At 39.7% G+C, this 22,108-nt stretch overlaps 2 protein-coding genes across 3 annotated transcripts in view; one reads left to right on the top strand and one right to left on the bottom strand.

Moving 5' to 3' along the window:
* The window catches only part of LOC127969170 (GTPase IMAP family member 8-like), a 451,440-nt gene that overhangs the window by 354,266 nt on the left and 75,066 nt on the right, over positions 1-22,108 (top strand). The gene's annotated exons all lie outside the window — the stretch shown is intronic.
* LOC127969444 (gastrula zinc finger protein XlCGF8.2DB-like) lies at positions 1,453-14,590 on the bottom strand. The gene is made up of 3 exons (XM_052571418.1): positions 14,538-14,590; positions 12,746-12,987; positions 1,453-4,396 (listed from the first exon to the last, which is right to left on the bottom strand). Exons 2-3 carry the CDS (start codon positions 12,915-12,917, stop codon positions 3,453-3,455), a joined length of 1,116 nt encoding a protein of 371 aa, XP_052427378.1. The 5' UTR covers positions 12,918-12,987; positions 14,538-14,590; the 3' UTR covers positions 1,453-3,452.

Genomic DNA, 22,108 nt, shown 5'->3' with positions numbered 1-22,108 from the left:
TATATATATATATATATATCTATATATATATATATATATATATATATATATGTATATATATATATATATATATATATATATATATATATATATATATATATATATATATCTATCTATCTATCTATCTATCTATCTATATATATATATATGATTTTGTTACTTCTAATACAGAAATCAAATAATATTGTGCTCTTAAAATTGTTACAATGTAGCCCAACATTCAGAAGCTTCAAGAGCCTCATCAAATAATGGCATTTTGACTAATATTGTATGAATAGAAACCAGCAGGACAAAATTTACCAACATCACCTTTTGTGTTCATTTAAAAAAAAACACGCACACACAAGGCCTGAACAGCGTGAAGGTAAGTAAATAATGATTGAATTTATATGTCAGGGTTCCCAGTCTATTTCAGAGTTAATTTTTCAGGACAATTCAAATTTCATTACGATGGGAATAAAAGACATGGATCACAGACTCAGTAGTATAATCTTCTTATAAAGACCTCAGGAGAGACTGTTGTAGAGCTGCTAGCTCCTCTCTTTTCTCCCAAACACTTTTTCAATAGGCATTTGACAGTAAGGTGAAGTCATGCTTTCTTTTTCGCAATTTCTTGGTGCAAGTCTTTTCCTTTCATTGGCCGTGTGTACTTTTCCTCTTCATCCTTTACGGTGTAGTTATGAGACCTCTTAGCAGGACCTCATCCAGTGAGTGTTCAGCCAGTGCATCCTGGAGCATGTGCAGTACTACCAGACAACGCTATTTAAAGGTGTCATAGAATGCATTGAAACAAAATTTTAAATTGTTCTCTGACGTCCCCAGAGTGTGTATGTAAAGTTTTATCTCAAAATACCCCATGGATAATTTCTTTTGGCTTCTTGAAATTGCCACTTTTAGGGTACGAGTTAAACACTCTGTTTATGCCTATGTCCCCTTTAAATGAAAATAAGCTGGTGCTCCTGCCTCTCTTCCAGTTTTGCAAAGTCAGCGGTTTTCCGGCAGTTGAATTAGTGCATCTCAACACACAACACTTTTAATGGCTCTTTGGCTCTGACATTGTACCTCCAGCAGCTACAGCAAGAGAACAGTAATGGCAGCCTGCAGCGTCTCACTCAGGGTTATGTATATGCTAATAGGACAGGGAGCATCACAAATGGGCGGGACTTTCACTGACTCATTTAATGATAAATCAATGAGTGTGTGGATCTTTACCATTATAGGCTAGTTGTTTTCACACTGCGGCCACACAACTGTGTTCAAACACCTTATGATTTTTGCATTCTATGGGACCTTTAAGGTTTTCAACAAGCATATCTTGGTTGATATAGTACCCTCGATCCACTGCCAATTGAAATAGTGTGAACAGATGTTTAATCATGAAACATTTTGTACATAATTCAAGAGATTAAAAAATACAGGGTTTTCATAACAATAATAAAAAAATATATATTTAAGGATTAAACTGTGCGACACATCAATAGCGTTGAAAATGTAAACTTAAATCAACTAATCTAAATTTATTTAATTTCCCTTTAAATGCATAATAACTTATTTTACATTCTGACATTTATGTGCTGTTGACTTCCTGCATTTTTTGTTTTTTTTTTTGCTTTTTTTAATAAACCAATTATCATCACTATCTGCATATCTCATCAATGAGTATGCAATGATGGAGAATAGGGGTGTCAAAATGGCTGAACATTTTGTACTTATATTATCAAAACGTGAAATTTATTCATATTTAAGGTGAAGAAAAGCTCTCTTGTGCTCTTAGTCCAACAGTGATAGAAGATGTGCCTTTAGAAAATGCGTGAAACGTTCTGTGTGAACGGCTTGGTTTCAGTTTTGATGAGCGCACGCACAAGGTGAATGATTAGACTGAAGTGGTACTGCGTGTCAAAAAAGTCAAAAGTCATCCACCTTTTGAAAGCTGTTTTTGTGGGAAGTAGGAAATTCTGACAGGGTAGGACAAATCGACAGAACATCGGGCCTTAAATCAGCCTCCTTCGTATCACCTCCGACGAGGTTCTGAGCGAGCTGAGGCGATACTGAAATGTGATGTGAAAACACGGCAGACTGCTGATTGGCCAGAGAGAATTGTCACTATTCACTGCATCATCATTGATATATATATATATAAATATATATAACTAGATGGTCCTGCCCGTTCTGTAGGGCTTCATGGTCATAGGCTTGTACAACTACGCTATCTTGTCATTGTTTTTTTTTTTTTTTTTTCTGGTGAAGACAATCGCCTGAACTCCAATCTGAATGTCAGACTGGGAAAGAAAGGTGATTTAAGCAATTTTGAGTGTGGCATGGTTGTTGGTGCCAGACGGGCCGGTCTGAGTATTTCACAATCTGCTCAGTTATTGGGATTTTCATGCACAACCATTTCTAGGGTTTACAAAGAATGGCGTGAAAAGGGAAAAACATCCAGTATGCGCAGTCCTGTGGGCGAAAATGCCTTGTTGATGCTAGATGTCAGAGGAGAATGGATCAACTGATTCAAGCTGATAGAAGAGCAACTTTGACTGAAATAACCACTCGTTACAACCGAGGTATGCAGCAAAGTATTTGTGAAGCCACAACACGCACAACCTTGAGGCGGATGGGCTACAACAGCAGAAGACCCCACCACTCATCTCCACTACAAATAGGAAAAAGAGGTCACCAAAATTGGACAGTTGAAGACTGGAAAAAATGTTGCCTCGTCTGATGAGTCTCGATTTCTGTTGAGACATTCAGATGGTAGAGTCATAAATTGGCGTAAACAGAATGAGAACATGGATCCATCATGACTTGTTACCACTGTGCCGGCTGGTGGTGGTGGTGTAATGGTGTTGGGGATGTTTTCTTGGCACACTTTAGGCCCCTTAGTGCCAATTGGGCATCGTTTAAATGCCACTGCCTACCTGAGCATTGTTTCTGACCATGTCCATCCCTTTATGACCACCATGCACCCATCCTCTGATGGTTACTTCCAGCAGGATAATGCACCATGTCACAAAGCTCGAATCATTTCAAATTGGTTTCTTGAACATGACAATGAGTTCACTGTACTAAAACGGCCCCCACAGTCACCAGATCTCAACCCAATAGAGCATCTTTGGGATGTGGTGGAACAGGAGCTTCATGCCCTGGATGTGCATCCCACAAATCTCCATCAACTGCAAGATGCGATCCTATCAATATGGGCCAACATTTCAAAAGAATGCTTGCAGCACCTTGTTGAACCAATGCCACGTAGAATTAAGGCAGTTCTGAAGGAACTGTCAAACACAGTATTAGTATGGTATTCCTAATAATCCTTTAGGTGATTGTAGGTGATAAGCAAGGCCTAAATCCAACAATCAGGTATTTTGAACAAGATTGCCTTGTTTCTGCAATGATTCTTGAGATGTTTCCAGACTGTGAACCTTTCCACATTGATGACATAAATTACAGTTCTTTCATATGTGAAAATTCATGTGGTACATAAGTGCTGCTTTATTTTTGAAACCCTGTCCACAGTGACCACATGTAAACGGATTTTCTGCTGTATGAGTTCTCATGTGCTTGTTAAGGGTTCCCTTTCGGGTAAAACTTCTTCCACATTGCTGGCAGGTGAAAGGCTTCTCTCCAGTGTGAATTCTTATGTGCTCTTCAAGGTTATGTTTGTTATTGAAACCCTTTCCACACGGAGTGCACCTATAGGGATGCTCTCCAGAATGAATTCTCATGTGGTCTCTATAGGTCCGTTTTTGACTGAGACTCTTTCCACACTCAGAACATGTGTAGGTTTTCTCTTTATGAGATTTCATATGGACTTTAAGGTTTTGATCTTGATCAAAACTCTTTCCACACTGTTGGCAGGTGTAACGCTGCACTACATTGTGAATACTAAGGTGTCTGTTAAAGCTTCCTTTGTGAGTGAAAGTTGTTCCACACTGTTGGCAGGTGAAAAGACTCTCTTCAGTGTGAATTGTCATGTGGTAATTAAGGTTTCTTTTCTGACTGAAACGTCTTCCACAGTGTTGGCATTTGTAAGGCTTCTTTCTGGTGTGAACACTCATGTGGATTCTAAAGTTTCCAAGTTGAGTAAAACTCTTTCCACACTGAGGACATGTGTAAGGCTTCTCTCCAGTGTGAATTCTAACATGTATTTTAAGAGAATCTTTTTGACTGAAATGTTTTCCACACTGTTGGCAGCCATAAGGCTTCTCTCCTGTGTGAACTCTCATGTGTTTTTTAATACTTGCTTTTTGAACAAAACGCTTTCCACACTGTTGGCAGAAGTGTCTTCTTGTATTTTTTGCCTTTTTTCTTGAGGAAGACTTTTCTCCACTTATGAAATAATGATCTTTCTCTTCCATATCATTCAGTTCTTGACGGTCCTCTTTCAGCACCATCAGATCTAAGGCAAAAAGACAAATTCAAATTTGTAACTCTACAATCAAACAAAATATTCTTCAAGTAGTAATCCCATGTAATGATAAGAAAAATAAATAATAATAACCGTTTTTGTAAGGGAGTCAAGTCATTTTTATTTTTAAAGCACATTTAACAGCAACGGCATTGAACCAAAATGCTATAAATTTAAAACAAGGCAGATAACACAGTTACTACAAGACAACAACTCTTAAGAAAAGCAGATTTAAAACTTGTCAGCAAAGGAGCAAGCCTCACATTAATAAGCAGGCTATTCCAGAGTGTTAGAGCTGTGGCAGCGAATGCCTGCCCATCTTGTTTTGTAGCAACAACGAGGCACGGCTAAAAGAAACTGACTAACTGATCTCAGAGCCCTTTGAGGAGAGTATGGAATCAACAGATTGCAGATGTATTTTGGTGCTAAGCCAGACAAAGCCTTGTATACAAGAACAACAATTTAAAAATCTATTCTGAGCTGTACTGGAAGCCAGTGAAGGGATGCTAAAATAGGAGTGATGTGATCCCTCTTTTTAGTACCGGTGAAAAGCCTCGGTGCAGCGTTTTGCATAATTTGTAAACAGGAGATCGCGGCTTTAGGCAAGCCGCTATAAAAAGAGTTGCAATAGTCCAAGCTCGAAATTATAAAGGCATGGATTATGGTTTCCAAATCTATATAAAACAAGAAAAGTTTTATTTTTGCAATCATTCTCAAGTGATAAAAACTACGTTGCCAATTTGTTTCTCAAAGTTTAAAAATTAATCAAATACAACTCCAAGATTTCTTACATCAGCTTGAACACAAGCATAAAAAGGGCCCAAATGAGAGATGGCTATTGGACTAGGCTGACCTAAAATCATAATTTCACTTTTGCCCTTATTTAATTGCAAAAAATTACTAGCCATCCAACATTTTCTCTTCAAAACAGTAAGAAAACGTGTCCCATGAATCACTATTTTCGATCTTAGCTGGAAAATAAAACGGTGTATCATCCGCATAGCAGTGGTACGAGATCTTATATTTCTTAAAGATGGAACCCAGGGGCGGCATATACAGCGAGATTAGGAAAGGGCCTAAAATGGACCCCTGGTGAATACCACAAGACACGGGAACTGGCCGAGAAGAGATACTTCCAATGCTCACTGAAAATGTTCTATCCTTCAAAATAAGAGGACAATCACTACAACGCAACCCCCTGTATACCCACCACCTTTTCCAACCTGTGTAACAAAATGCTATGGTCGATTGTATCAAATGCAGCACTTAAGTCCAATAGGACTAGTATCGCACATGAGCCAGAATCTAAAAGTTACAGCAGATCATTACTGACTTTTAACAGTGCAGTTTCCGTACTGTGCAGCGATTTAAAACCAGATTGAAAGGTAAGGTATTAAGGGGCGATCACACTGCACTTTTCGTTCCATTGACTTCCATTCATACACATGCGAATGCATCAGACCAGAAACTAGAGGTGTAGTCAAGTCCAGCTTTGTCGAGTCCAAGTGAAGTCCAAGTCCATAAATTTCGAGTCCAAGTCAAGACCGAGTCCAAATGAGAGAAAAAAAGGGTCCTCTTCAAGACCACATACTTAACTACTGATAATGTTTGTGATGCGAGAGACAGCATATCTCCTATTCTAAGAATATAATTTTACATTATTATTTGTAATGATCAAAAAGCATGTGCAAAGTAACAACTCTGTAGGACAGGGGTCTCCAAACTACATCCTAGATGGCCAACGTCCTGAAAAGCTTAGCTCCAACTGGCCTTAACACACCTGGAAGATTAGTGTGTCTAGTAAGAGCTTCATTAGCTGGTTCAAGTGTGTATAATTAGGGTTAAAGCTAACAGGAGCGTTAGACAAGATCCTGGGCCCTATGCTTAGGCAGTCCTGATGAGCCCCCATGCCCCCACCCATGAAAATATCCAGGTAAAATAAAATATATTTCAGATTCATACTTTTCAAGGGCCCTCTCTTCCTTTGGGGCCCTGGTAATGAGTACTGGTTTTACCCCCAGTCCGACCCTGGGAGCTAAACTATAAAGGACACTGGCCCTCTAGAACAGAGTTTGGAACTGTAAGGTCAAATAATTTGTATGTACTTTTTTTCATTTTATTTACTTAATAATGCTGCTTTTGCTGACATTATGTCTGTGGTCACAGTGCACAGACACATGCAAAGCTCGGGGTATGACAAATGCGCGCAGCAAGGCTAGAAGGGATACCTTTGGCTCGCACATAAATACAGCAAAATTTTTGTCATACTGTATTAGTGCTTGCATAGACTAGTCGAGCGCTGTAGGAAACAATCGACTACTCCAGCATGCATTAACCATAATGCATACAAAGTGTTTGCAAGTATGACGTGAATTTTAGAATTACAATATTGCGTGGAGCTGTTACTTTCTATGACCTTATCTAAGTTGCATGTAAAAATAAAATATGTAATTTAATAATTAGGGTTGTGCCTGAAGCCGAATACCTTATTCGGAATGGCACGGATAATGGCATAAAAAACGAATAACGGACAAGGAATAATTCTGGCTGAATACTCGGCTGAAGCTGACACATAACAGCTGAGCCAGGGGATCAGCGCCAGAAGTGAATTAATGTAAACTTAATGAGTGAAAAGAGAAATCAGAGCATTGCAAGAGTAATTTTACCTACAATAATACATCATACACGTTATATTATTTGTATATATTTAAAATGCAAATATTTAAAGCTTAGGCTACGATATGATATGAATGAATGGAATAAGCACAGCGCGCTCGCCAATCAGACAGCCGCCCTGCGCGTCTCAGTCTCTCTAAAACCAAATCAGTTCTCTCTCAAGAGTAGGCTAATAATCAGCTTAGATACGGATACAGTGTTTACTTGTCCTACATGTTTGCATCTTTACCTTTTGCTGGTTTGCGCGGCACACAAACATCTGTTTAGTGAAGTTCATTAACATTAAGACTCGTAATGAAATGAAAATAATGAAAATGTGCGCATTGAATGGATTCTGCCGTGTTCAAATGATCACTAAACGTTTGTCATGACATCTCTCTGCTTGCATGATAAATATTATTTTAGAAATTAATAATTATTTTAGTTTAACACAACATACTTTTTCATTGATAACTTCGAAAAAATATATAAAAAGTCATAGCGGTCTTATCAAGTAACTGTACGATGTTGCATCCGAATGCAGATACAAAAAAATGTGTGATTGTTACAGATACAAATACTGGCTGTTACATGAAAATGTAAATATGTAATGTCATAATTATAAAGTTTTAAAAACTTACATATGTAATTGTTGCATAAGGCTAAACATTAATACGCATTTATTGATAAAAAAAACAAACATTTAATGTGTTTTCATTTACAACAGCATGAACCACGAGTAGTCGAGTAGCCTAACTCAAGCATATTTTATAAAAAAAAATCGACTATTGGAAATCAGTAGTCTTGCAACCCCTTTACTGTACAACAATAATTAGTATTTCATTATTGTAAAGGGTTCTTTTAATGCTATCTAGGTGTAGACGTAAATTAAACACAATCTAACAGGTAGAAAATTTAATTAGAAACATGTAAACTTTTCAGGTCGCAGTAAGTGCACCGCTGGTCATGCACATCCGTTCCCGGAACAATACTGAAAGCTAAGATGGAGAAACAAATGATCATAGCTGTACAAGGATAGCCATTTTTTTTAATTAATCTTATTAGCAGAGCTACTACAAGGGATGGTTGCCCAGCAACAGCAGACGCCACTGGAGCGCAGATTACAGAGTGCTTTGGAAATAAGGAGAGAGGCACGCCTAGCGTTTTCCACACATTTTCAGTCGCGACATCATGCAAATGTGGTTTTGTTTTGAAGGAGATTTTTTTTATTTTTTTTTTGCTGGACTCGGTCGAGACCAACTAGAAGACTTGGCGAGTCCAATGGGCAAGTCCGAGACAAGTCCGAGTGCAAATGCAACGAGTCCGAGACGACAGAAAAATCTCTCGAGTCCGGACTCGAGTCCAAGATCGGACACGAGTAATACAGCCCTACCAGAAACGCAGGCTCATGTGAAAATTTCGCATTTTGCTGCGTTTGAAAGTTCAAGTTTGGTGAACTCTGACCTGCGAATTCGCATCACGTGAAGTCGTGAGACCAGTCGATGATCGATACTGCGTGACCTCTCTGTACAGAAATTAAAAAATGAAGGAAGTGCTAATTTTAGTCGTAGCGCAGCATCCTATTTTATATAACGTTAATACATATTTAAAAGATAATAAAAAGAAGCCGCGTGGTTCGCAGTGTCAATGGAAACAGGAACAGATTATACATTTGAATGAGGACATGTTCTATAATTTTTTATTGTTTAGTGCGTATATATTTATATAGAGAGAGACAGAGAGTACAATATAATAAGACGCGTTCGACGCCGTCGCAAAAGACAGTACGAGCACAGATTAATCCATGTTGTGATAACTGAGGGGAAACCATTATATCTTGCTCCCGCCCATATTCGCAGCGGTGTCCGAAAAAATTTAGCACGTTCAAAAGCTAGTGTGACCGCACCTTTAGACCTTAAGTTAACAAATTCATTTAGCTAGGGAGGAATCAGCAGATGTTTGTTATAACTTTGAAATGACCCATCATGGTGGTTCAAACGTCAGAAGCAAGAGAGGAAAGCAATGATACAAATATCAACATAGGTAACACCATTTAGGTTTCTATAATGTATAATGATGTTGTTTGTTACAAAGCAGACAGACATCTCTAGTTTGGTTCATTTGGTCCCAACCAACGGCAAACAATTATACATTGTAGCATTTTTCAGCTTTTTTGGTTCCTTTTCACACCACACTGATTGCTTTGGTCCGAACCAGTTGAAACTAACCAAAATGCAGTCACATGACAACATCCACATCACTCATTGGCCATGACGTATTTCCTAAACTGCTTTTCGATTGGTCAGAATTTACATGTGAGAAAATTCCAACATAAGAGAAAAAGCCGCAAACAACACAGACATAACACAACTATGTAGAGACGACTGCGCGGGCTGGTTTTGTCCCTGGCCATAATCTATTACATTGTATACACCACAATATGCAAACAATACATTTCTATAATGAAGCGCGGATGCGGCTTGAAAACAACGTTCTAATTCACTGCAAACAGCGAGGAGGCATCGCTCGTAACTTCAAGAGGAGGCGTGCATTAATTCTTCCTAACTCTGACATGCTCATGGTCATCAGACCAAATTCTCCCACTCCTAGTTTGTCCACGAGCTGCCATGCTAAAGTGCAAACTGTCAACAAACACTTCCTCATCCCATAATACACAGCACAGCTGACAACAGCAGCTGGTTTAGTCCAAAAATTATCAGTACTTTTCGAGGTCAGATCATGTTCTTACCACAAACAAATCTCTCCAGAGTTTGTTTGAAAGCGTACCGAGACCACCTCTTCAAGCAGGTCTCGGTACGCTTGTTTGGTCCACACCGAAGTGCGATTGCTGCTTACTCATCTGCCCAAATGAACTGCACTAAAGGGGGAAACTAACTCTGGTACGATTCAACTGAACTAAATGAGGCAGTCAAATGATGTCATGCCGCATGGTTGCTGTTTCTGTGTGGAGGTGTTAAAAAAATCATGATATATGTATATCCAAGTCCTGATTGGGAGGTTACGTCTGATTCCGATCAGGTCTGAAACAACGTGATCGGGCCCGATTTCCGATCACGTGATCGGATCTGGACATCCCTGATTGTAACTGAACTTTAAAATGAATCTAGAATGAAACAGCACTGCTTTTTCCCCAAATACACATGACCGGAAGGAGCAAAATTGGTCAATTGTGGCACAATAAAAGCTCTGTTGCTTTCAAGCCGTGTGTCACTCGTTCAGTGGCCTCGTTTCACTGCGACAGCTTTCAACCTGGCTTCACTCTACTACGTTAATAAATCATTAGCTCATCCATGAACATAATTTCTGCCCGAGTCCCATTGGATTGCGTCAGCTGTGGGGATGAAAACCACAACTCCCATAATTCTACACTCTTTGTTTATTTTGCATACATGCCCTCCAGCGGCGAAGTATTACATATTGGGCCTTTAAGCAATTAGTCCACTAATTGCATGTTTTATATTAAAACATTTACTTACATGTTTGGGGGACCTTTAATGTATATTCTATTCTGAACTCAAGCACACACAAAGCTTGTTAGTGAAAACAATGGAAAAAATAATGAATGTGTTGTAAAAACAGAAAAGTTATTTTAATTATTTATTATAAAAATTTTGTTTTCTGAGTCAGTGTCAGTCACAAAGTTGAAGACAAAGATGCTGCCTCACCATCTCTGCAGTACAGTGACAATGCAGGTATTTATATAGCACATTTCATACACAATGGTAATTCAAAGTGCTTTACATAAAATAAAGTAAAAAAAAAAACTATTTAATTACAATTATTTAAAAAAAATAGTATTATTATATTCAATTATAAAAATTTGAGAATATAGTGCAATCAGTTTGGACATTCAATACATGCACATCAGATGAGTTTTGAGTCTAGATTTAGCACATCTGAAATGCACATTTAAAGGAACACTAAACTATTTTTGAAAATAGGCTCATTTTCCAACTCCCCTAGAGATAAACAGAGTATTATCCATTCAGCCGATCTCCGGTCTGGCCAAAAGCACTTTTAGCTTAGCATAGATCATTGAATCTGATTAGACTATTAGCATCTGCCTCAAAAATGAAATTTTCTATTTAAAACGTGACTCTTCTGTAGTTACATCGTGTACTAAGACTGATATGGCTGGGAACTATACTCTCAGGCCATCCTTAAAAATAATAAACCCGACTGACCCTGTCAATTTAGGAATGACTTTATTTAATTAAAAAAAATTTTTTTTTGCTTTTAGTCCACCCGACTTGCCAGTTGTACATTTGCATTAAGACAGACCAATTTTTTTATATATATACTCTTCAAACAACTAATACAAAAGCAATAAAATAGTATTAATTCTATTTTAGTAAGTACTGTAAATATATAAATTGCCTAGGCCTACATACAAACGAAGACTACATTCTTTCTTTTAAAAAACAAAACAAAAAAAAAAACATCCCGTGACGTCATCTATGTCTACACAGATGTCACACTATGGCCTGTGCGTTTGCTTCGTCTCATTCACTGTAAGAGTCAACGGTTCGCGTTTGGTAATGATGGCTGCGGTTGCAGTAAACAAAATGTTTGCGGTAACTGCTTAAAGTCATACGGGTTCGGGCACCATAATAAATCTAAAAAATTAATTAAAACAGCTCTACACCGATTTAACTTGGCACGAAGTTCTGGAAAAACTGTGCCCGTATCTTTTCCTATCCCTTCTCCCGTCTAGTCTAAAACCGTTTCCCTGTTGACTGTCACTTTATGTTCGAGAATCTATTGCACGAATCGATTGGACCAACCAACACAACTTTCGAAAACGAAAAAAGGAAATTGATTTTAATGACCTTCTCTTGGAGCGCGTCCAGGTTTTTTTTCTTTTTTTGGAGAATGCGTCACACAGCAGCTGCAGCTTCGGACACACAGTCCACTCTGCTTATTGTTTTTCGAGAATGTTGCACTCCTGTTTGTCATTGTGCACGTAACTTCACGCCAATAAATCATCAGAAATATTGGTATTTACCAATATATTGAATCTTTACATTCGCCTGTTGTCCATGGATTTACCAATATTTGGTATTTTACAATCGATTCAATGCCTGGCCTAGTGGTTAGAGAGTTTGACTCCTAACCCTAGGGTTGTGGGTTCGAGTCTCGGGCCGGCAATACTCTCTCTGGAAATGGGCCTACATTTCGCTCGCTTCATTTGGCTTGCTCAGCTAAATATGTCTTAGGCGTGTGGTTGCGTGTCAATGCACCCAGTGAGTTCACAGACAATATACCGCATTTTAAATAACTTGAGCGCCAAAAAAACGCGATATGTGAACGACTCCTAACTGGCATATAAACATAACATAACATTCAAAATTAATTAATTTTAAGCCACACAAAGTCAACATGTTGGTATTTCTTGCTCTGATTCTGCCACAAAATACAATAAAAGTTTATTGATCTTTGAAAAGGTGTACCTGCGTTATTATGCCATTATCATTATATTAGTTGAAACTGGTCTTAGAACGACAATATTACCGTTTATCGTGATAATTTCTTGGACAATTTATCGTCCAGCAAAATTTGTTATCGTGACAGTCCTACAGACAAGTGTACAAAAACATATGGCAAATAAATATCTAAAGCATATGTAAAGAACAAAATAGTTCAGCTTTGAGAATGAAAACCAACCTGTTTGTTCCTCAGTGTCTTCTTGTTTGACTCTGAATGTTTCTTCAGTCTTCATATCTTTACTCTCCTCTTTAATAAGCATAATCTTTGTTTGTTCCTCAGTGTCTTCTTGTTTGACTCTGAATGTTTCTTCAATCTTCACGTCTTTACTCTCCTCTTTAATAAACTCCATCTTTATAATAGTGTCACTTGGATCTCAGTCGCTTCAGCTGGAGTTTTTCTGTGTGTTTGGGCACTTTGTCCTGTTTAAGATCAGAATAATTAACAGTAAGAAAGATAAATGCAAACTTAATCTCTGGGAGTGTCTCAATCAGATCCTAGTTCAGTAGTCAGTCAGGGTGAGAGTTAATGTACTTAAATGACCTGGGGCCCGTTTCAGAAAGGAGGTTAAGTGAAACTTGTGTAGACCCTGAAATAAGGGAAACTGGGTTTTCTGTATCAGAACGGTAGGTTTGTCAAACCCGAGAAAGCAGGGTACGTCAAGACTGTTTCTGAAAGAGAGGTAAATTGTACCATGGTAATTTACTCTGAACCTAACCATTTTTCTCTGGTAATCCCAGTTTCTTTCAGTCTACTCCCCGTTTTTAAAGTCTAAGCAATGTTTAAATACCATATTCATTCATTGTGCAATATATATATATATATATATATATATATATATATATATATATATATATATATATATATATATATATATATATTACTGAGTATTTTGGTTTTATTTTCTTTACTGTTGACAGAGTAGAAGTCAAATGTTTATTTACTTTAAAAATGTAACAGGTTGGACTAGAGAATCCTTAATTATGTGAAAAGATTAGACTACGTGGAAAGCTGCGGCACGTTGAAATACACTGAATGAAATGTATTTAATGTCAAATGTTTGTAAAGTCTTGTTTGTACCCTACACCTATGAACATTTTATGCTTAAAGATTTATCTGATTTAATTGTGTTTAACACTTCATTTTTAGCTGCTGTCACGTCCTTCTTTCTTAGGATACCATGAAAATTAATATTAGTTTAATAACTTACTGACAGTTTTCACTTCTGCTATTATAGCAGTGACTAAAAATTAAACTTATGTTTTGACTCAATGTATGCAGACATCTTTTAGTTGCTGCTGTTTGTTGGGGAATCATAATTTCGGAGCTTCATTGATCATGGATTTTCATATTCATGGTGCAGCACTAAACTCTTACACAATTCAGCTGTAAGTCAACTCAGAGTTCAAGTTTTAACTCCGAGTTGGTTGAACCAGTTAAGTTAGCTAAAAACACTCAAAACTACATTATGATAATACACATGAATAAAACATTTACTATTTAGGTATTTACAGATTATTAGGTATTTAATGATTAGTATTACATTTTTTTAACTATATAGTTTGTAAAAGCCGTCATTACTTATATTTGTGTTTGTTGTTTTGAGCAACAGGTCTCGTACAGCGATTGAAAACAGTGAATCTTTTGTGAAGCATTTGATTCAATTGACTCGAAGATTCGAAACAGCTCCGTTTCTCCATCAACACTTAACAGTGAATTAATTCGTGTTTAGGATGAACTGATTTCCCTACATAGGGAGCGAAATGGGACGCACCGTTTCTGTTACTAAAGTATAAATGCGGTATTATATATTTACACAAAGTAACATTCATTATATATGTTCGAAAATAAATTAAAACGTAACATTCATTAATGGTTAATTATCTTTACATCGCTTGTAAAAAAAAACGTATTGAAAAAGTACTGAATGGGTTTACCGATTTAAACGCTTTAGATGATTAAAAACACAAACCTTTCTTCAGCTGAGACTCAGATGCGGGAGCGCGGCGCAGCCTTATGACGTCACACTACTAGATCAAAATAAAAGTCCTGTTCACGTTTGTACGTCTACAGTCACTAAAGTGCATATTTACCATACAGTCTATGGTATTTACATAAAGAAAACATACGAATAATAAACCATATGACAGAGGTTTTCAGAGTTTTAGTCTTAGTGAACTACATATATTAATATATGATGTCTAATGGTGTGCTGGTAATAACTACCAACGGAAGAATGTGCATAGCATTTAATATGCGAGATTGTGTCTGGAAACAGGAATCTTTGATATGGAAGCTGACTAAACAAAAAGAAATTAAATAAATACGTTTTCATACTTTTCGTTTTTTAATATAATATATATTTTTCTAACTGAATTAATTTATACATTCATTTTTTTCCATGTTTATTTATTTCCACATTTATTTATTTACTCAAATATTTCTGTGGCCATTTATTTACATAATTTATTTCCACTTGTATCTATTTCTTGGTGTTCCTGTAGCTCAATAGGTAGATGTTGACTCGTGTGTTATAAATGAACTGGCAAAGAGCACTGCTTTATAATCTGTGGGTTTATTGACCGCACGTACACATCACACCACCTCCAGAGTGTGTTGTATTCTCCATCATCAACACTCGTTCCTCCTGTCCTCTCTTGACAGCCTGTTGAGGTAAAAGGAGTCGACTCAACGCATCCGCATTGCTATGATGTTTCCCCGGTTTGTAAACAATCTCATACTCATATGCTCTCAAGGTTACTGCCCACCTCTGTATACGAGGGGAAGCCATTTGAGGCACAACCTTCATCTCATTGAAGAGAGACAGTAACGGTTTATGATCAGTGCAAATAACAAACCTTCGTCCATATAAATATTTATGAAAACGTTGAACGCCAAATATAACCGCCAGACCTTCTTTGTCCAGTTGGGAGTAATTTGCTTCAGCTGACGTTAGTGTCCTCGACATAAAACTGATCGGTCTCTCCTGGCCATTGGGCATGCGATGCGACAACACCACGCCCACTCCATAAGGAGACGCATCACAGGACAGGATCAGATCTTTTTGACTGTCATAATGCACTAACACATCCGATGACTGCATGAGTCGCTTAGACTCCTCAAAAGCGTTCTCTTTCTCTGCCTTCCATTTCCAAGTGGTTCCCTTCCTTAACAGTTCATGTAAAGGTGCCAACAAGGTTGACAGGTGGGGCAGGAACCTGTTGTAATAGTTCAGCAGACCCAAGTACGCTCTCAGTTCTGTGACATTGGTCGGTGCTGGTGCTTCTTGTATAGCCCGGACCTTATGTGGCAAAGGATGAAGTCCAGAAGCATCCATTAACACCTGGTTCAGTGTTGCAAAGTGACATTGGTCACTCTTGCCCGTCAGCAAAATGTCGTCTAAATAGACAGCCACGTTCGGGATGCCGCCCACCAGACTCTCCATCAATCGTTGGAATATGGCTGGACTGGAGGAAACCCCAAATGGCAACCGGTTCACCTGGAACAAACCCTGATGGGGAAGTCGTGGCCTAATGGTTAGAGGGTTGGACTCCCAATCGAAGGGTTGTGGGTTCTAGTCCCGGGCCGGCAGGAATTGTGGGTGGGGGGAGTGCATGTACAGTTCTCTCTCCACCTTCAATACCACGACTTAGGTGCCCTTGAGCAAGGCATCGAACCAACTGCTCCCCGGGCGCCGCAGCATAAATGGCTGCCCACTGCTCTGGGTGTGTGCTCACAGTGTGTGTGTGTGTGTTCACTGCTCTGTGTGTGTGCATTTCGGATGGGTTAAATGCAGAACACAAATTCTGAGTATGGGTCACCATACTTGGCTGAATGTCACTTCACTTCTGATGCGTATTAATGGAGACATATGGCTTGAATGTCTCATCCAGTAGTACTTGCTGATACGCATGGCTCAGATCCATCAGATCCATCTTCTCAAACAAGTCCTCCAATCTCTGTATTGGATACTGTTCGAGCTTCGACACCTGGTTGACAGTGAGTTTGTAGTCTCCACAAATGCGCACCGAATTATCAGCTTTTAACACCGGCACAATCGGGGCTGGCCACTCTGAGAATTTCACTGGCTCAATAATTCCCTGGTTCATAAGTCTCTCTAACTCCATTTTCACCTTCTTCCTCATTGCATAGGGCACAGGCCTGGGTTTATAAAACTTAGGAGCCACGCCTTCTTTAACATAAATTTTCGCTGGGTAATTTTCGCTCTCCAAGTACCCAGTTCCTCCTTGAAAACCTCCTCATGCTGCCTTAGCACATACTGCAATGTCAATTCTGGCTGCTCCATCTTATTAATACGAACACAGTTCATTCCCAGCTCCTTTATCCATGCCCGGCCTAACAAATTTGGTCCTGACCCCGCTACAACCACTACTGGTAGCTGTTTGACTTGGCCTTTGTACTTACGACCACATCAGCTGCTCCTAATGTTGGTACTTTTTCACCCGTGTAGGTTTTCAAAGTCATTGAGCAGTCCTGCAACTCTCGGGCACCCCCTGCGGTCCATAACTTGGCATACTCATGTCACAGGTCGGGGGGGCCAAGCCGGACTGCACCCACCCCTGAAACCCAGGATCACCTCGGGGAGCGTACCAGAAGAACCAGACGGACGAAAGTATAAAAAATGAACAAGGTTTTATTTGGTTAAAAGCAATTTAAAAGTTCAGTGTTCCTTCCGTGTCTCCCGACCAGAACGGAGCCAAACCTCGGACGCCGGGAAGGCGTGGAGTCGTCGGCAATTCGTGCCTGTACGGGGCCAGCAAGAGCCAGGATAGTCTGTCACCCGTCCCGGAGTGAGGGGGGGTATCCGGGTAAGAAGAGCTCGTGGATGTTTCGGTCGAGACCGGGAAAAGGAATAATTCTCGTGTCCACCTCCTTTTACAGGGACATCACATGCAGCGTTCGGCCCAGAGGATCCTGCGATCTGCACAGCAGAGTAAGTAATCAACAGTAAGTATGTGTTCTTGAATAAGAAATGGGGCTTACGGCTGGGGGATACTTCAGTTGAGTGCCTGGGTGTGGATTACGGTGACGGTGGTGGGCTCTCGGGGTGGTGAGCGTCCGGCATTAACTCTATATATCTTCCCCACACTCTGTAACTTCACTTCAAACGATTTATTGTGCAAACACACCACTTCAGACACGGCACACCCACTCTTAGTGCAAATAGAGCCAGCACTCACCCAACGATGGCTCCGTCCACTTCACAACGTTATCACTCCCAGTCCAGATGTATACAATTGATCGAAGACCCAGATCAGGTCTCTTAACTTCCCTCCGATAGTGATGGCGTGGCCTGGTCTTCACTTGCTTTCCAGAACTCACACTCTTTCTGTCCTGAATATCTCCACTCGATCGCTGATATATCTGTTGCACAGCCAGATAGCCGAAACCCCACAATAGTCCTCAAATACCTCCACACGCCAACCCAAACGTCCCAGGAATTCACCTCTCCTAGGGGAACACATCCGAAGAGAAGAACCACATACGGGGGAAAGACAACCAGGAAGAATAGCCGGGAGAACGAACGACCAATAAGAATCAACCCTCCCCATGGTCTCTGCACTTCTCTTTTTATGTGGTTACTCCGCCTCCATAATCCTCTCACAGATCGCCACATCAAACTCCCCACACCAGATGTCAATCTGTCATTAGCGTTGTTATTGTGACATCGGGCGCAACCCGGAAGTGGACCGGTGTTACCGCGACACCGTCCCGGGGGGAACACAATTCCGGCGGGACTTAGTTCCGCTTCTCTTTTGTCACCCCGTGACACTCAGCCTTTGACAAAATCGTCACACTACAACCAGTATCCACTTCAAATTCCACAATGTTCTTATTTATGTTAAGCTCTGCAGTAATGGGGTCTACTTTCATTAACTTTGGCTCTGTTAGACTATACATCGTAAATACATCTTCATCACTAGCCACTTTCAAAGCTTTTTCAAATGTGAGCTCCGGCTCCGCCAACAATCTCCTCTGCATGCGATCATCCGCTATGCCACACACGACCCTGTCGCGTAGCATCTCCTTCAATTTATCACCGTAGTTACAATGTTGAGCGAGCTCTCGTAGCACCACCACATACTCTGTCACAGTTTCATTCGCTGCTCTAGTCCTCGAATTGAACTTAAATCTTTGGACTATTTCACTGGGCTTCGGGTTATAATGTAACTGCAGCAGGTCAGTCAAATCCTTATATGACTTTTCACCAGGCTTATTCGGGCTCAATAAGTTCCTCATTAAACTGTATGTCCGACTACCCACAGAACTTAACAATATGGCCCTCTTTTTTTCCTCATCCCCGATCCCATTGGCAACGAAAAAATGTCTCAACACTTCTACATATTCCTCCCATGTTTGGGTCTGACTGTCAAAAGCAGTAAGTGTTCCTACCATTGCCACCGCCATCTCGACGTCTTGATTAACGTTAGCTTCCTCGTCATCCGACATCCACCTAATTCCAGCGTACTCACACTCTCAAGCTTCCTATTCCTCTTTCTCTTCCGAGCTCACCAGGATCCCTTGTAAATCATCCCATCCTCGTCGCCAAATGTTGTATCCTGAATACTTATATAAGGAAGACGGACAGCGGGGTAGCATTTAGCAAAAAGCTTTACTTCATGCTTGCATGAACAAACACAGAGCATAACAGGATGGCCAACTCTTCTTCAGCTATCTCTACACATCCCATTTTAACTACTGCACTGCTATTGCCACCTAGGGGAAAATTCTAATATAACAACAAAACTTTCCCCATATACCACAGAGAGGCGGGGCTTGTTAGGGAGGTCACGTAATCACGTACAATTGGTGATGTCACACATATCAATGTACTACAGTAGAGCACTGCGCTATGAAGCGCAAGATTGGGGGTTTGATTCCCCGGGAACAGATGATATGTAAAAATTGATAGTCTGAATGCACTGTAAGTGTCTTTGGATAAAAGTGTCTGCTAAATGCATAAATTTGATTTATTTATTCGTGTATTTTTGTCAATATTCATTTCCACATTAATTTACGTTCACGTTTATTTATTTATGTATTACTATTAATAAAGAATTGTTAGTGTCAATCATTTCTTATTCATATTATAAACCCGTAAAATCTTCGTTCATCTTTGGAACACAATTTAAGATATTTTGGATGAAAACCAGGAGGCTTCTGACTTTCCTATAGACTGTCAAGTAAAATACACTGTCAAATTCCAGGAAAATATGAAAGACATCGTCAGAATAGTCAATCTGCCGTCAGTGGTTCAACCCCACCTTTTGGTTGCATACTGTGTTCTGATTGGTCAACTGACATAGTTTTGATTGGTTGTTCCGCACACAACTTCATGGTAAACAATGCGTTAGCATCTGTTTGGGGTGAATTATGTCTTATTCCTCTCACCGCGAAGCAAACAGTAAAATAAAAAACTTGAACAGTCTCGCTGCTTTTTCTTCTGTGTGGGTGTATTCAAGCCGCGCACTTCAGTTTGAATCTGAATAACGCGTTCAACGTGGGGGTGTGGTCACATTAGATATAACGAAGGGATACATGAACAACAGACATCGCGTTGTTTTCATATGGATTACTTTATCACAGAATATCTGTTTTCGGCAGCACTGAACCATAAAAGTTGTGTATAAATCAGAACCATATGCACACATGACAACTTTAATTCATAGTGACCCCCCCCCCCCCCTTTATGTTTAGTTTTAAAGTAGACATGTCAAGCTTTCTATAGATATCTCTCTCATGTCTCTTCGTTGAGTATTCACGGAGTTACACTTCATTTTAATGACGTGTTTGTACATGACGATCAGCGCAGACAGGCTGCAGACAGCACACATACTGATAAGACGCTCAGGAGAAAACAAACACATAACTTCATAATCATACTTCGCGTTGTGATTCGGAGATGCTCGTTGGTCTAAATAAAGTTGGTAATGAACCCTCTTTTATGGCCAAACGCTTTGAAAATCCCACCTTGTACTCACCGACATTAGAAAAGCAGTCATCAGTGAAATGTTGTGAACACAACAAGGATTTGTTGTACTGCTCTGGTATTGTGGTAAAAATTAATTTTAGCCATTGGTTCTTCTGATCTTCATTCTTTGGCAGTGAAAATAAAACAAACTTGCCTTTACAATTAAAAACACACTGTCTCCTCGACATGATGCTCTCACACCAACCAGAGCGTCTGTGTTTTGGGGTGGGGCAGGTCAGAGTTCTGTTTCTCCCAAGACAGTAGGCGGAGATTATTATGCAAAGTGCTCCTAGTGACGTACATAGAGATGGGCAAAAGATTTGAAATCTATAACGTCTCGTTTCAGCGATTCAGAGTCGACTCCTTACTTTAGAAGCCAGTAACTTTATAAATCGTGTACTTTTTGGTTTAATTACTTTGCACATTGTTTACACTGATGGACAGCTACATCATCAGAATCAGAATCAGAATCAGAATGAGCTTTATTGCCAGGTATGTTTACACATACGAGGAATTTGTTTTCGTGACAGAAGCTCCGCAGTACAACAGAATGACAGCGACAGAACATAAAACACATAATAAAAGAATAAAAAATACAAATATGTAGACAGTGAATGACAATATACAAATGACAATTGTAGGTAGGTATATTACAAAATTAAGTTATGTATGTACATATATATTGTGTGCAAAATTTAAGTGTATACTAAGTATGTGTGTTAGATAAATAAAGTGTATGTGTATATAAATATAAAGTGTAGTGTGTTCGCAGTTATTGTCAGCTGTTCATTAGATGGATTGCCTGAGGGAAGAAACTGGTCCTGTGTCTGGTCATTCTGGTGCTCAGTGCTCTGTAGCGTCGACCAGATGGCAACAGTTCAAAGAGGGAGTGTGCTGGATGTGAGGGGTCCAGAGTGATTTTGACAGCCCTTTTTCTCACTCTGGATAAGTACAGTTCTTGAATAGATGGGAGGGTTGTACCGATGATTCGCTCAGCAGTCCGGACTACCCTCTGTAGTCTTCTGAGGTCAGATTTAGAAGCTGAGCTGAACCAGACAGTTACTGAAGTGCAGAGGATGGATTCAATGATGGTGGAGTAGAACTGTTTCAGCAACTCCTGTGGCAGGTTAAACTTCCTCAGCTGGCGAAGGAAGTACAACCTCTGCTGGGCCTTTTTTACGATGGAGTCAATGTGAATGTCCCACTTCAGGTCCTGAGAGATGGTGGTTCCCAGGAACCTGAATGACTCCACTGCAGTCACAGTGCTGTTCATGATGGTGAGTGGGGGGAGTGCAGGGGGGTCTCTCCTGAAGTCCACGATCATCGCCACTGTTTTGAGCGTGTTAAGCTCCAGGTTGTTGAGACTGCACCAGACAGCCAGCTCTTTTACCTCCTGTCTGTAAGCAGACTCGTCACCGTCCTGAATGAGGCCGAATCATACACTGTAATACAGGTAATTTTTGATTTCCCATCTGTGTGGCTCTTTAATACAAATTCTAAACTTCATATTTGAATCTGGTTAAAATGTGCATGGTCATCTTAGCAACAAC

This window comes from Carassius gibelio, chromosome A4 (genome assembly GCF_023724105.1).
Source record: "Carassius gibelio isolate Cgi1373 ecotype wild population from Czech Republic chromosome A4, carGib1.2-hapl.c, whole genome shotgun sequence".
In the NCBI taxonomy this organism is placed as follows: domain Eukaryota; kingdom Metazoa; phylum Chordata; class Actinopteri; order Cypriniformes; family Cyprinidae; genus Carassius; species Carassius gibelio.
Note: the sequence above shows the minus strand (reverse complement) of the source record. Positions and strands in the feature narration are given on the sequence as shown.